This window comes from Thamnophis sirtalis, unplaced genomic scaffold (genome assembly GCF_051295495.1).
Source record: "Thamnophis sirtalis isolate CommonGarterSnake01/CBP01778 unplaced genomic scaffold, rThaSir2_p1.2 scaffold_3, whole genome shotgun sequence".
Classification (NCBI taxonomy): domain Eukaryota; kingdom Metazoa; phylum Chordata; class Lepidosauria; order Squamata; family Natricidae; genus Thamnophis; species Thamnophis sirtalis.
This window is the reverse complement of record NW_028261383.1, coordinates 93102512-93118829: the sequence shown is the minus strand read 5'-3', so window position 1 is coordinate 93118829 and position 16318 is coordinate 93102512. Positions and strand designations below refer to the sequence as shown.

The window sequence follows — 16318 nt, the reverse complement described above, 5'->3', positions numbered from 1 at the left end:
TGTTACTTTCATAAAGAACATGGAATTCCTGCGATATTCCTAGTTTTATTTTAAATAATTTTTATTAAACAAGTTTTTTTTTAAAAAAATTGACATTTTCCTTCTATATGTTTCCACATTGGTATACATCCATTATATATCCCTCCTCCCTCAATCTATTTTTATCTATACATGTAGATAAATTTTATACATACTAATATATTCATATATTACAATCAATCATTATGTGTCATTTCCATTAATACAAGTTTATTACTAATTTCTAACTCCCATATCTTCTTCATTTAATCCTTAACCATTACACCTATCCTCTAACCATTTATACCAATAATTCCATACTATATAGTAATCTGTTTCTCCTTTATCTTTAATTTCTTTTGTGAATCTATCCATCTCTGCACACTCTAAAACTTTCCTTATCACATTTTCCTCTGATAGTATATTGTTATTCTTCCAATTTTGTGCATACATTATTCTTGCTGCTGTTGTAATATGTAAAATTAAATATTGTGTTTTTCTATCATTCTTCCCTGTAAATATTCCCAATAAAAATAATTCTGGTTTCATGTCTATTTACTGTTTGGTTTTTTTTTCTAGCCATTTTCTTATTCTATTCCAATATTGTTTTGCTTTTGGACATGTCCACCACATATGGTAGTATCAGTGGTGGGTTTCAAATTTTTTTAGAACCTCTTCTGTAGGTATAGCCTGCTTTGTGGGAGTGGCTTAATGGCCATGTGACCGGGTGGGAGTGGCTTGCCAGCCATGTGACTGAGTGGGAGTGGCTTGCCAGTCATGTGACTGGGTGGGCATGGCCAACTTGCCAAATGTAGTGAAACTCACTTAACAACACTCTTGCTTAGCAACCAAAATGTTGGCTCAGAAACTCTGGCATTTGAAGCGCTCAAGTCTTAAAGCTGTCAAGTTACATGATCCTTGCACCCCTATCCGTTTAGAGAAAAATCTCAGGGGTGTTCAAAATTGACAGCTTTAAGACTTGTGGACTTCAACTCCCAGAATTCCTCCTCTCGCTCTTCATCTTGATGATATGTGGATGGGTGGGGGGAGGGAGCTGGAACTGGTTCTAAACGGCACTATAGATTTGTGGAACCTCTTCTATAGAAGAGATTAGAACTGGCAGGAACCCACCCCTGGGTAGTATGTTCCCTGATTTTGTCTGTATTTCCAGCAGTCTGGTGGTGTATTCAGGTACATTTTAGCCAACCTCATTGGGGAAAAGTGCCATCTGTAATACATATTTTCCTTATAGACTACTGACATCATTAATTTGTAATTTTTATTCCCAGTTTTATAATGTATGTTTGATTTGGAATTAGACTGCATGGAGAAGTAGGTTGTATAACTGTCAGTATATGTTTGGATAAGATGTTGGTTTAAGAGCAATGGCAACTAAAGTGATATCACAATATTTTATTAACTGTACAGTGAAAGAAGAACTCTGTTTAGTTAATTTGATAGTTTTTCAAAGATAGATGTTGAAGCAAAGAATTATTTTCCCTGATAGCATCCTTACATTTTTATTTTTTATTTTACTCATGACTGTAACAGAATGATTTAGTTTACCAGGAATGGCATAAGTCTGTAAGAATTCCATCCCACATGAATGCAAACAAGAATACCTTTACTCCTAGGTCACTATAAAAGAGACTTTAAAAAGTAATGATTTGAGAGAGAAATGTAGCAGGTAAGCAATTAAGAAATTTCTAGAGGTTTTGAATGTCAACTTGTGTCAGCTTTAGCCAGCATGCCTATTAGCAAGAGATTATGGGCTTGAAGTCTAAAACAATTGCTGGACACAATATTCCATACTTCCAATGTACAGGATAGTTGCCATGACTATCTGTATTCTATTTCATCCAATTTCTCCGGTTTGTGTTTGGTAAAGGAGGGCTGGTCAATAACTTTTGCATTAATAAGGATAATCATAGACAACACTTGGATCTGAGTTATATATTACTAAAGCATACAGGACATTGGAAGCCAGGAGAATCAGAATTCAGAACATCATTGCATAGTTACAAACTGGGAAAGAAAGCAGGTATCAATATGCCAAAGCAAACCAGAAAGGAAACATGATCAGTTAAGCTACCTTTATTTTATTCTAAAACTACATTAACAGAATCTTGCAAGTCTGAAACTGCAGATTTCCTGCTTTCTCTTATTAGCCTGATCAATTAGGGTGGGTCCTTCCTAAGTTTTTTTTCTCTGACCATTAAGCAACTGTGGGATCCACCCTCTCTTGTCTGATTGTTCCCTCGGACACATCACTTCCTCTCTTCCCTCAAGGTCATTCCCATGTACCATTCCAAGAGAAAAACCAAACAGGAAAATGGAGCAGGAAGCCAGTTGATTCTGACCCAAATATGTAATATGTGTGCCATCACATCCTTCATCAGTTCCTTCATTAGGAACAAAATATGTGAAACTCAGTTTTTAATTTGACATGAGGGACTTACCATAGAAGCTAAGCTAAGAACTTAGCCCATAAAAATTCCTCTTCTATCTCTGTGTAACATAACTAGAACTAGGAATTCAAAAGCCTTCTTGGTTTTTAATTGCAGCTTAGCATAGAGATAGGCAGTGTCTTTTTTTTTTCAGGCTGCTTATTCTGCACCTGAACAATAATCGCAATATTATTTAGTCTAGTCTATTTAGTATATAGTGCTTTGCAGCCCTCCCGTCTGACAGTTCTTACTGTTTAAAAGGACATGTTTATTTTTTTCTTTCATAGGAAACAAACTTAATAAAACTATTAACCACAAGATAATACCACTTGGAGAAGCAGATGTTGGGAATGGCTTCTGGTTACTATTCATCCAGCCAGTGATATAACTAGGATAAAGGTTCAAGCAGTGGTGGAATAAATAATTAGATGTCATAAGTAAATCTGCTACGCTTTCAGTGCTATTGCACACATATGAGGCTCTTCAAACTCAACATTTTCCTTTCTACTACCTCTGTTTTTCATGAGAGAGGTATTTACCTAGGCTAAGTAGTGACCCATAAAGATGGTATAGAATAATAATGTTGAGCTACAACTGTCTATTTTGTGTATATTTCCCTCAGATTTATTTCTCCATAATATGTGGAACCCTGCTGACATCAACTTAAAGACAAGCAATTTCTTTTTAGTCATTTATTCCCTTAGGATCTGTGCTCATTAATTTGCAGTTGATCCACCAAATCAAGCAAACACTTCTACTGAAGTGTTCAGACTGCCCTTCTAAGTTTGTATACATTAGGTTTCTGGCCAGTTAGTAGCAGTCATTAACACCCATTTCTCTATAAATAAGCCTTTGAGAAACAACATTCTATCTTGGGAATTCTTGATGCTGAACTGTGTCTGAATTCTCCATTAATCATGTGTGTGTGTGTGTGTGTGTGCGTGTGTGTGTGTGTGTGTGTGTGTAATTCTGGTTTGAACTAAAAATCTGTCTAGACTATTAAGGGTGAGTTTATTTGGTTACCAAATTGGCCATATAAATGTGTATATCTGTACTAAAGAAAAAGTTAGTGTGAGATTGGAAAGTGTACCAGTGGGGTGTTGAAAGCTCCAAGCATCAAAGAAAGCAAATTATTTAAGGAAAACATTTCCCATATGGAGAATATATATATATATAAAGTCTAGACAATGAGTCAGGGTTTTCCTAGGTAATTTTTCTTGGAAATTGCAGAACAGAGTCTGTTTTTATAAATGTATTTGTATTTGTTGCACAGTTTAAAATGTAATTATATTAAAGAATTTTTTTCATCCTGTAACACACTAAAGATCAAATCATAAAATGCCAAATAGTTTTAACTTGCTGCCATCCAATGATTTTCTCCTATTTCATATACAGATACATTCCTATATATTTCATAACATTTTAATTGAACAAGGCTTACTTGCTTTTGAGTCAATTCTATAGGTTAAACCCACAGGCAAATACATTACCCTCTTTGCTGTTTTGACACTTAGATTACATTGTCTGCTTTTGTAAAAGTAGCATATTTAGAAGTTAACCAATATTGGGGAAAGATGAAGCTTTTTTTCCTTATGAAAAAGAAAACCATAGCTTTTATTTTGTTCTTTAAAAATAATAATAAAATGGAGTGTTTTTTAATGCTGACTTTTATTTCTATATATTCTATCTAGTCTTCTGCTAGAAGGCAGAGAAAAGACAACTCACCAGCAGCTGTTAAATTTGTCAAAGGCAACTCATTAATTTGAGCATTGATCTTTTTTTTTTAAAAAAAAAACAACCTTAGAACATAACTAATTGGCCTGGATGTTTATTTACAACACAGAGGTACATTCATTGGCTGGTTTATTTACCTGATTGCTCATAATACAGTTGGGATATGAGTTCGTATAAATTGAGCCATGAGTTCATATAAGTTGGTACAAGAGAATGAAAAAAAAATATTTAAATCAATTCCTAGTCAAGTATGCTGGTCAAAGAAAGCAAAAATTATCTCCCAAGGAGAGATCTATTATTCTAGTATTGGGGCTTGATGAGAAAAAATGTTAGATAGCTTGTTAAGATAATAAACATAATGGAATTATGGATATCATCCAAACAGTGACTAAATGCAATGTAGGAGCCCAGCAGATACCAAAGTAGCTTAATCTGCTAAAAAAATTCACTTTGTTACTTTTAATGTAGATTACAGTTGATCACCCTGATATACATAGAAGAATTAAAACTTTTTAAGCTTTAGAAAGATGCAAAGAATGGATATATGTTTAACAGTTAGAAAACAATATATGATGTGGGCTTCAATGAATATATTTTATGCACATTTTGCTAAAGTGATACCCCCTTAGTAGATCTTGCTCCCCAAAATGGCGCAAAAGATCAGGACTACACATGAAGCTCCAATTAAACTGATTTATTGCTAATCAATCCTGTGCACAGAAAACTACTCATTAATGGTTAGCACCATCTTAGCATTAGATAAGGATAAATGAAATTCAAGAGAGGTTGGACTTACTTCATTTGTGGCTAGATGGAGAACTCTAGACTGATTCACCTTTTGACTTGGTTCTGCCACTCCTTTTATAGTAAAACACATTGATTTTCCAGTTCATCTTTAGAATCCCTCCCCTGACTACTCTATCATTTTTCAATTAACTTCACCATGGGGATATTTCTCAACTTACCAATCATCTTTCCAGTTGTTCTATATGACTTTTCAGGAAGATTGATGGCAGGGGTGGGATTTGACCAGTTCAAACCGGTTTGGGCAAACCGGCAGCTCTGATGGTCACCTGGGAGTGAACCAATTTGCTCCGACAATCAGGTGGGCCCACCCATCCCCTGCATTTTACTGATCTATACCTTCTCAGCTGATTCGCACGGCACAGCGGATTGCCACGCCTCAGCTGTGTTACTTCCCAGCAGCAATGCAGAAGGTAAGTTTTCTTAAAGCTGCACACATGTGTGCGCGCCAAGTGCACAATTACTGACCAGTTGTTAAACTGGCAGGATCCTACCACTGGTTGGTGTTCACAAATTACAGAATGATAGGTCAATGCAGACTGATATAACTTAATTTCAGTCAACTTTCACTGTATCAATTATGCCAGATGGTAACTGACATTTTGGTTGATTTATCTTATTATGCTGTGCATATTTCTCACTACAGAGTTGTCGCTTACGAATGTTGCCCTGGATATGAAGAAGTTCCTGGAGAAAAAGGCTGCCCAGCTGGTAAATAAGATTATTAAGTGACACTTACAGGTTCCCCAGTTTGAACCATGTAAATTTGTAGTGATCAATGTATCTCTTGATTTGACCAATGAGCAATAAAACAATAAGGAAAAAAAAGCAAGTTATAATAAGAATTTTTCTAATATCTGTTCTAAACAGAGTGATATAAAAAGTGGCAGCTTCTTTTTAACATTTAAAACCAGTCATTATGCTTTCTGTTTTCAAAGTATATACAATATTAAATAGTTAGCAAGGCAAGTACAGTATTGCCTATGTGCGGGATTTAATTAGTTAACACATATACAGAGCAAGCAGATTCTCATCTGGCATCTCAGAGTAAAACCTTTCAGTCCTAATTTTATTTATCCCTATTTTCTGTCACATATTTTGGCTTTTGTTACACAGGCAAATGGGAGATTATAGTGAATTTTATTTCCTCAGCATTTCCATAAGACACACTATTTTTGTCTGTCAATGGCTATTAATTATGATGGCTAAAGGAAACTTAAATTTCAAGAGTAATGTGTTTGGGGTGTGCGTGGAATGTAAGGAGAAATAAGCTGCCTTAGGAAATATGACAAAGAAGTTCTTAGCAGGCATTTTCTAGAAACAGAACTGAACTAAACACTTTGTCTGATACAGCAATGCTACCATTTATCTTCTTCAGTTACCTCTTTCGAGTTTCCATTTTGTTGCTTTCTCTTAGTAGAGCAGATTTCTTTTCTTTCTGCCTGTTTTCAACTGCCTTTCCTATCATTCCCTTCCCTTCCCTTCCCTTCCCTTCCCTTCCCTTCCCTTCCCTTCCCTTCCCTTCCCTTCCCTTCCCTTCCCTTCCCTTCCCTAGCAAACTGCTCATAAACCAGTCTCACTTCATTTTATCTGCCTGCCTATGCAGCACCATTACATTCATGCGTTCGGTACAACTGACACACAGACAAGGCATATATAGTGTGTTAGGTAAAACCTACATATTCTTTAGTGTATAATATATATCTGATATCTCTTTATCTTTATCTTTATCTTTATCTTTATCTTTATCTTTATCTTTATCTTTATCTTTATCTTTATCTTTATCTTTATCTTTATCTTTATCTTTATCTTTATCTTTATCTTTATCTTTATCTTTATCTTTATCTATCTTTATCTTTACCCTACCCTACCCTACCCTACCCTACCCTACCCTACCCTAACCACCAATGACTTGTCTAGGTGGTCATCAGGAGTCGATACTGATTTGATCACACCATAGAAAGAGAAAAAAGGAGAGAGGGAGGGAGGGAGAGAGAAAGAGAGAGAGAGAGAGAAGGAAATGGACAGGGAGGGGGAAGGGAAAGGGAGAGTGACAGGGAGGGTGGGCAGGAGAAAAGATTTTGTTCTGAATTGACTATGACTTTGCTAAAGAGAAATGCCTTTATTTTTAACAGCTTTGCCACTTGCCAACCTTTATGAGACACTTGGAGTTGTCGGAGCCACCACCACTCAGATCTATTCTGCCAGCTCTAACCTGAGTGCTGAAATCACAGGGCCTGGCAGCTACACAATCTTTGCCCCCACCAATGAGGCCTGGGCGTCATTGCCTGCTGTAAGTCTAGGACAGCTATATTTTGCTCAATGTGGGTGGAATTCCTGATGTGATAGATCACTAAGCTTGGTTTTAACCAATCATTATGAATACAATCAAGCATAAATAGAATGTGAAGAAGTTAGATCCAGAGTTATACCTGTAAAAAGAAACATTTGCCTTGTCTTTATCAGAAATATTATATAAATATGCTTGACATATTTTGAAAAATATGACATTAGGCGGAATGTGCTGCAAATTATATCCACTCCAGGCTCATTAAAGCCAAAAAAACAAGTTAGACTGTTAGAATGTAGGAGATGGCTATCATATTGGCAATCCAAATGTCAGTTCCTTTTCTTTATTTTGACCCCGTATCTTTTACAGGGAGACAAGGACCTCAGACTAATTAAAGCAGTGTTGTGGTATCTCCTTTCCTACACCTGTTGCAGTGTTGCACATCTGCTTCAAAATGAAAGAGCTTGTGGCATAATGCTGCTATTCAGTCCTTTCATCAATCTAACGAAAGCAACAGAATTCTGTGGATATTGTTGCATTGAGCTGAATATATAGTTATTACTGTACCTTTTCATTAGCTTGGTTTCCTACTTGGAAAGGCAAAATTTCTTTTCTCAAGGGTAAGCCACCTCAACATAGTGCCTCCAGATCATTCTGTTAATAGCCATCATAACTGGGAATTAGGGTAGTTGTACTTTAATGCATTGGGTTGGAAAAGGAAGCAGAAGTAAGGAAAAATTCTGTTAAGGAAAATGTTGAGATAGCAGCTGCTGTTTTTCTGGCAACGCTCTCAATTTCCACTCTAGGGAAACTAGTACAGTTCTCCACCACCTACCAGGCAGAAAGCAGATAGAAATAGTCACGTAAAATACATAGACCCAGATCTGGGATAGGATGCTCAGAACAGCCAGCTCTTTAATATGATTTCTTGATCTTAGGAAGTGTTGGATTCGTTGGTGAGCAATGTCAATATTGAGCTGCTAAATGCTCTGCGATATCACATGGTGAATAAACGAATCCTAACTGATGAGCTAAGACACGGACTTTCTCTCCCTTCAATGTACCAGAATATTGACATCAAGATTCATCATTACCCAAACGGAGTAAGTATCTGGTAAATTTGCAAACATAGCTGGGCAGAGACTTAACTTAGTCTGGACTTAACTCCAGTCTGGATGAAGATAAGATTATTTCGTTCCTACTTTGGATGGCTTAATAATATAGCCAGTTATATTAATATAAATTCTATCGGGGTGAAATTCAGCAGGTTCTGACCGGTTCTGGAGAACCGGTAGCGGAAATTTTGAGTAGTTTGGAGAACCAGTAAATACCACCTCTGGTTGGCCACAGAGTGGGGTGGGAATGGGGATTTTGCAGTGTACTTCCCCTGCACCACCCACCAAGCCACACCTACAGAACCAGTAGTAAAAAAAAAATGAATTTCACCACTGCTTTCTATAATATGATAGCCAAAAAATATAGAAGACTAGCTTTTTAAAATTGTCTTTATCTGGAGTTTTTACAATGAAGAAACACTTTAAAGAGATGCTATCATACCCATTATGATGAATATATGCAGCTTAGCATGTTTTTAGGAATACAAAGATTTAAAAACTGAGTACAGTTGCCTTTATTCACATTTCCCTACAGCCATATAATATTTTCATTATAATATATAATTTAAAATAAGACTATTAAATTATATTGAAAGAGAAGCAGGGGGATGTCTAGTCTACATTGGTGTAGAGTGAATATAATACAAATTCTATGAAGGAAATCAGTGAAATATGTATGCATCCATTTTTATAGTGCCTTGTGTTTAGATATTTGTGTTTGAGTAAAAAAAGTTTGAGTAAAAAGACATTCTTTCAGTTATTGGTCTTTATGAGTTTTTCTTTATGCCTATTTCTATGTGGGACGTGGTGGCTCAGTGGCTAAGACACTGAGCTTGTTGATCAGAAAGGTCAGCAGTTTGGCGGTTTGAATCCCTAGCGCCGCATAATGGAGTGAGCTCCCGTTACTTGTCCCAGCTTCTGCCAACCTAGCAGTTTGAAAGCATGTAAAAAATGCAAGTAGAAAAATAGGGACCACCTTTGTGGGGAAGGTAACAGTATTATTCATTTTAAAATAGCTATTTGTAAAATCTATAGGATTCTTCAAAATATTCTGTCAGATCTACACAAGCTATCACTAGATGCATTCTCTCTTAACAATACCCCTCCTGTGTTGTGTCATCCTTCAAATCAACCGAGGCATTTAATTCCAATAATATATTTGTTTCCATTTATTCCTGTCCTGCTCATTCCAGATTGTGACTGTGAACTGTGCTAGATTACTGAAGGCTGACCATCATGCTACCAATGGAGTAGTCCATCTGATAGACAAAGTCATTTCTACAACTTCCAACAGTATCCTGCAATTTGTAGAGATTGAAGAAAGTCTTGAAACTCTTAGGGTAAGTTCATCTCAAATGATCTCAGTCATTTCCTTGCACCAATGGAAACTGAGACCACCTTCTTGAAAATGTATATAATCGGCAACCTTATTACCTGTAGACTTACTGTAACATAACCAATTCTCTTTCTTTTCCATTTACTTAAAGGCTGCTGTGGCAGCGGCTGGTCTCAATAATCTTTTAGACAATGAAGGTCAATTTACATTATTAGCGCCAACCAATGAAGCTTTTGAGAAGATTCCTAAAGAAATGCTTAACAGGATTCTGGGAGACCCAGAAGCTCTGAAAGGTAAATAGTCATAATCTAACCGTAATAATAATAGAAAGTCTATTGCTTTCACCAGAGATTTGAGTCTATATGGAAGCTAAATGTATTTTTGAAATTTATTACTATTCAATCCTCTTTATTCTCTTGAGTTATAGTGAGACAGTAAATGATGGTTACAAGTGATAGGAACCTTATTGAGGTATAACACACTATCCTGAGGGTTATGGATGGCCATTTAGCTTTCATTATAATTCATCCTTTCAGAAATATAGAAATCACATTTAAACATTCTCTTGGCAAAACTGAATCTTTCCTTGAATCACGTTCTTATTTTCACATGAAATAAATATTTGTATGGGAGAATTAATCAAGTTTTTAAATGTCGCAAGCATTAATATTAACTTATAAAGACAGGTATAGTATGAGATCAGTTTATCTGATGTACCATTCATGGAGGATGCTGATCTTTCTCAGTTATGAAATCCAAAGGTTTTTTTTTTAATTTTATGGTGAAAACCTTATTTAAACTTCTAATGAAATTGCATTTTATTTCTACTTTGTGAAAGCAATGTATACTTGGGTAAACATAGTACATGTGAATTTAAAAACACACATGTGCATATCACCCATAACCTAAGGCAGTGATGGCTAATCTTTTTCTAAAGGTGTACCAAAACTGTGCGTGCATGTGCTATTGTGCACGCACACGTGCCCCCCCACCTGCACATGTGCGGACCCCCCACCTGCACATATGTGTGTGACCCTCCCAACACGCAGAGGCTTTCCTGAAGCCTTGGGAAGGCAAAAAACAGGAACAAAATTCCAGTTTGCCCATTGGGCCTGTTTTTCGTCCTCCCAAGGCTTTCCTGAAGCCTGGGTAGAGGGAAAACAGCCTCTCCTGGCCCTCTGTAAGGCCAAAAATCAACTGGCCAGCATACGCATGTGTGCTAGAGCTGAGGGCTGTCGTGCTAGCAAATATGGCTCCGCGTGCTACTTATGCCATGCGTGCCATAGTTTCGCCATCACGGACCTAAGGCAACATTCCCTATTTAAAAATGGTCTGAACCTAATCCCTAGACTTACTCATTCAGACAAATGAAATTGCCTTTGGGTTTTAACGAGAGGTTCTAAATAAAGAATTGGGCCACCTATTTTGAAATCTAATAAAATTCTAATCATGATGTCTGTTCTCACCATCTAGAGCTAAGATAGGCAAAAACGTTGATAGCGTTGCCTCTTTCTCTCTCTGTTGTATCAACAAATTATATATGAATAGAAGGGAACCTGACTGGAGAAACAGTTTGCAGTGTTTGCATATCTCCGTACTACAGTGGTGGCTCTTCCGAATTCTTTTTCCTCTTTTGGTATATGGTGTTTACATGAGTCACTGGTTTGGCGATGAGCTTTCTTCAACCCTTGTGCTGACTTTAAGGCAGGACTAGAGAGAGGAAACCATGAGAAAGCTGTGTCAGCATTGACTCATTACCAAGAAGGCAGATGCAGGGGGAACTGGGCAAGCTGGTCAACACTTTCTATGGGGGGGGGGAGATGAATAATAGCAATCAGCATGTTAAATGATGTATTTGATGACACCAGCTGGGCCTCAAAAACCTCTGTGATAGCAAGTTGTTTATATGCCTATTACTAAAAATGACATATGGCGTTTCCCTTCCTTCAGCCAACAAACTGCTGATGCTATGTACTGTTTACAAGAAGTGCTAAAAAAAAGGCAGCATATTAAAAAATGCACAACTACAGGGGTTTACAAAAACATTGTGCAGCGTCAGAGGTTGATTGGCTCAAGGAAGGACAACAGTGTCTGCCATTTTTAGTGATAGGCAGCACATTAGTAAATATGGGATGTTCATAAATCAAGATGTTCTTAATCTGGAGACTGCCTGTATTGGAGTCTCTGGCTACATAATTATATTATTACTATTATTTCTATACCTCACTATTCTTGTTCTAATAGTTCCAACGATTGTTCCAACAAAGGAATTTCACCTCTACTGAACAGGGTTCTCTTAGACATATGGCTACAGATTATTCTCTGCAAATAATCCATTTATGGATGATGATGGTGGTAAGGAGGTTGGGCTTGGAACAAACAACCTATTCCTCCTTGCTCAGACTAGTAGAACACCTTCCTTGTCCTTAAGTATTGTATTTACAATTGATTTGCCTATATGACCAGGCAGGCTGGAGGCTACAAGCAACTCCTTTTTTTGATATGCAATGAACTAAAACAATGAGCCCACCTTCCTCAGCCTGTCCTCCAGATATAATTCTAGGAGTTGTAGACTCAAAATATCAGGAGGGCATCAGATTGGAGAAAACTGCACTGAGCAATTTGCAAGATTTGTTTTCGTTTGACTATTTTGCCTATTTATAGACAAAAATGTTAAGCACGTCAGCTTGCCATTGTTCTGAAATACTATTTAATTTTCACTCCATATCTTATCACTCACTAGAAGAGATGTACAAGCTACTTAGAAAAATATTCCACTTACTGTCTTCTATTCCCTCTATAGCACTACTGAACAACCACATCTTAAAAACAGCTATGTGTGCTGAAGCTATTATTGCCGGTTTATCCATGGAAACCCTAGAGGGTAATATGTTGGAAGTAAGCTGTATTGGCAATCAGCTGATTCTCAATGGAAAGTCGATCATTGCCGACAAGGATGAAATGGCCACAAATGGAGTGATACACATGGTCAATGAGCTTCTCATCCCAGACTCTGGTAAACAACAACAACCACCACCACCACCTCCTCCTCCTCCTCCTCCTCCTCCTCCTCCTCCTCCTCCTCCTCCTCCTCCTCCTCCTCCTCCTCCTCCTCCTCCAACATGGTTTATGCCCATTTAAAATCAATGTGTGAAATGGGAACATGGAAATTGCACATAGTCCATGCTATAATGTAAGCTTCCTTGTTCATAGAGATTCTGATTCTTGTATGTTCCCTACACTTTTGAGAAGTGATTGGTATTGTTTTTTAAAAAAACTGCAAATTACCATATTTTTCAGAGTATAAGATGCACCTTTTTCTCTCAGAAAAGAGGCTGAAAATCTGTGTCTTATACACTGAATACAGCATTTTTTGCCTCCCGAAACCCCGCCCCCTTCACCAAAATGGCCATGCATAGCCTTCAGGAGGCTTCCAGAGTGTTCCTGGGAGCTGGGGAGAGCAGAAATGATTGAAAAACAGGCTGGTTTTTGCTCAATTCCCCCACAGCCCCCAGGAGCACTCTATAAGCCTCCTAAAGGCTATGCATTCCCTTTTTTTTTGACAAAAAATGGGACTTTTTTGCTCGTTCTTGGGCCACTCCCCAGGAGCACTCTATAAGCCTCCTAAAGGGTATTCATGCCCTTTTTTTGAAAAACAAACGGGCCCATTTTAGTGAAAAATGGGCCGTTTTGGGGTGGTCTGCAGAGTGCAAAACTTTTTTTTTAATTTGCCTTTTCAAAATCTTGGTGCATCTTATACTCCAAAAAATAGGCAGACACAACTATGAAAATGGGCAAGAGACAATCAGACTAAAACTAGATATTTTCTCCCTGACAAGGGTTGTGCATGACAGTGGTGGGATTCAGATTTTTTTTACTACTGGTTCTGTGGGTGTGGCTTGGTGGGCATGGCATGGCTTGGTGGGCATGGCTTGGTGGGTGTGGCAGGGGAAGGATACTGCAAAATCCCCATTCCCTCCCAATCAGCTGGGACTCGGGAGGCAGAAAATGGATGGGGGAGGGGCCAGTCAGAGATGGTATTTACCAGTTTTCTGAACTGCTCAAACTTTCTGCTACTGGTTCTCCAGAACTGGTCAGAACCCGCTGAATACCACCTCTGGTATATGATTAGGAAGGTGATTTACTTCATTAAAAAAATATCATTTTCTACTTCTAAAATGGTTAAACATTTGGGAAAATAGGGAATGGCAATAGTAATTCTTTCTATTTAAACAAAACATGGAATAAACTAAAAAAATGAAGAAATGCTTGTTTTTGAATAAATAAATAGAAACTGTTTTGATCCTAATTTAATTAAGCCTAGATTACACTCATTGAAACCAGTGGAATTAGTCACGACAAATGAGTAAAAGGAGTCCTTGAGGGACTGCCTTTTTCCAAGAATCTCCATCCACCCAACAAGATCAAGTAGAATGGGCATGTTGCAAATATTATCAGCCAAAGAGCGTCAGCTGACAGGGACCACAGTGACTCCTGCTCTATGGAATATCTCCCCTTTGGAGATTAGAGTGGCCCCAACCTTAGTTTTGTAAGTTTTGTAAGGCCCTAAAAACCTGGCTAAGTTTCCATGCCTGGGTTGCTGAATGTGTGTTTCTTGTTTGTATTTCTAACTGGCCAAATATCTTGCTCCCATATATCGGGATATTTTTAGTGCTTTAAATTTTTCTAGAATTTTTAATTGTAATGTAGTATTTTCTGAATTATAAGATACCCAGGCTCATTGATTGAGAGGAGAAGTCATAGAAATTGAATAAAGAAAGAAAGAAACAAACAAAAAACCAATGCCCTGTTGAAGTCACTAAGCACACTTAATATTTTAGTTTTAACAAATGCCATTCTGCTCCTTCATCAGGTACTGTTTTAATATGTATAATAATGATGAAATCCATTTTGACATCTGTTGTTGTTATTTTAATTGAAGCTAAAACTCTGCTGGAGTTGGGGAAGGAATCCGATGTTTCAACATCTATTGACCTTTTTAGACAAGTTGGTCTCGGTTCACATCTTACTGGGAATGAGCGTTTGACAGTCCTGGCTCCCATCAATTCTTTCTACAAAGGTTTGTATACTTGAACTCTTATTCAGTGGGATCTGTTTGTCATTACTGCCTCATGTCCAATCAACAAGCTGAAATGGAGGGAGAGGAGGAAAGCACATCCCCCTTCCTGTGCCTGGAATTGTGCCGTTGGATGTGCCTTCTGCTTGAATTAACTGCTAAGAATAATTTTTAATTAGTAGGATTGCATTACAAAACCATATCCAATCCTACTCTTCTTTGCTGGAATTCAGCATTTATAATAGTTCTAAATCCCCCACACACACTTTCCTGAAGCTGATTTTTAGCTAGCTAAAACAAGATCTCATATATACCTAAGAGAGGCAAAATGTTAAACTTAAATTGTTAGATTTTTAAGTGATCCAGTATAGATCTATGATTGTAAAACAGATTGCTGATCAATTGTTAGAGCAGTGGGGCAGAAAACTGGGGGAAAGAGGATAAAATACTGCATAGAGCATCCTAAATATCCTCAGCATATAATTATATCATATCAAAGTGGGTTTTAGTGCATGCAAATTTACATGACAGCAAACACTTCCAGACAGAATAGATATGGTCTCTAAACTATTAGATTAAACTGTAAGCTTTCATGGCCGAATTGGGTAGTATACAAGTACTATAAGTAAACAATAAATAAAATAAATTGAGTGGTAGGTTGGAGAATGTCAGTTCAACATATCTGGAGGCCATACCAATGGAAAGTCCCCAGTATTTGGGTTTTCATACCACCATCACCATGCCTGCCAAAACCCGGATTGATTTTTCTTTTCTTTTTTAAGAATATCTGTCTGGTAACAACATAGGAGGAACTGAAAGTGGGTGGGGAGGAGTAGATGGAAAATTGTGAGATTTCTGCTGTAAACAGATTGAAAAATGCAGTTGTTGGTCATTGCTTAGAATATCGCAGAGAAGGGAGGGGGAATATGGGGGAAATGCTGATTTTATTTCTATGACCTTTCCATGCAGAGGCATCCACAGGATTGATCAAAATGATGAAAGCACTATTGCAATGTCACAACATATGACCTTTGATATGTGTGTGCAAAGTCTCGATGCATGTGTAAAAGGGCAGAGCTTGCATTGCAGCACGGCTTTTATAATTTGCCCCATTTGTCATCTCCTACTGATGCTTCTATCTGGATGTATTTTAAAATGAAAGCAATTGACTGTGCGCTGATCTGAATGTATGGACAATGGCTTTATATTTTTTTTTCTGCAGATCACAGTCCTTCACCAAACAGAAATTTGCTCCAAAATCATATAATCAAAGAGCAGCTTTCTTCTAAATACCTTTTCCATGGGCAGAAGCTAGAAACTTTGGGTGGCAAAGAACTGAGAGTATTTGTGTACCGCAATGTATGTTTCTCTTTGATAATTACTGCTAGTTTGATATTTAAGTCATACATTTTTAAACATATACAGTACCCAACTGAGAGATCACTATTATATTTCATGCTAATATGTCTGCAGCCTGCAGACTACAACTTTCTCCCA

At 37.4% G+C, this 16318-nt stretch overlaps 1 protein-coding gene across 1 annotated transcript in view; it reads left to right on the top strand.

The window, feature by feature from the left end:
* TGFBI (transforming growth factor beta induced) overlaps nucleotides 1-16318 on the top strand; it is a 48066-nt gene that overhangs the window by 15373 nt on the left and 16375 nt on the right. The window contains exons 3-10 of the mRNA XM_087709515.1: nucleotides 5650-5714; nucleotides 7139-7296; nucleotides 8232-8396; nucleotides 9602-9748; nucleotides 9896-10037; nucleotides 12548-12760; nucleotides 14687-14824; nucleotides 16044-16180. Of these exons, the coding sequence (XP_087565641.1) occupies nucleotides 5650-5714; nucleotides 7139-7296; nucleotides 8232-8396; nucleotides 9602-9748; nucleotides 9896-10037; nucleotides 12548-12760; nucleotides 14687-14824; nucleotides 16044-16180 (1165 nt within the window). The remainder of the gene's footprint in view (nucleotides 1-5649; nucleotides 5715-7138; nucleotides 7297-8231; nucleotides 8397-9601; nucleotides 9749-9895; nucleotides 10038-12547; nucleotides 12761-14686; nucleotides 14825-16043; nucleotides 16181-16318) is intronic.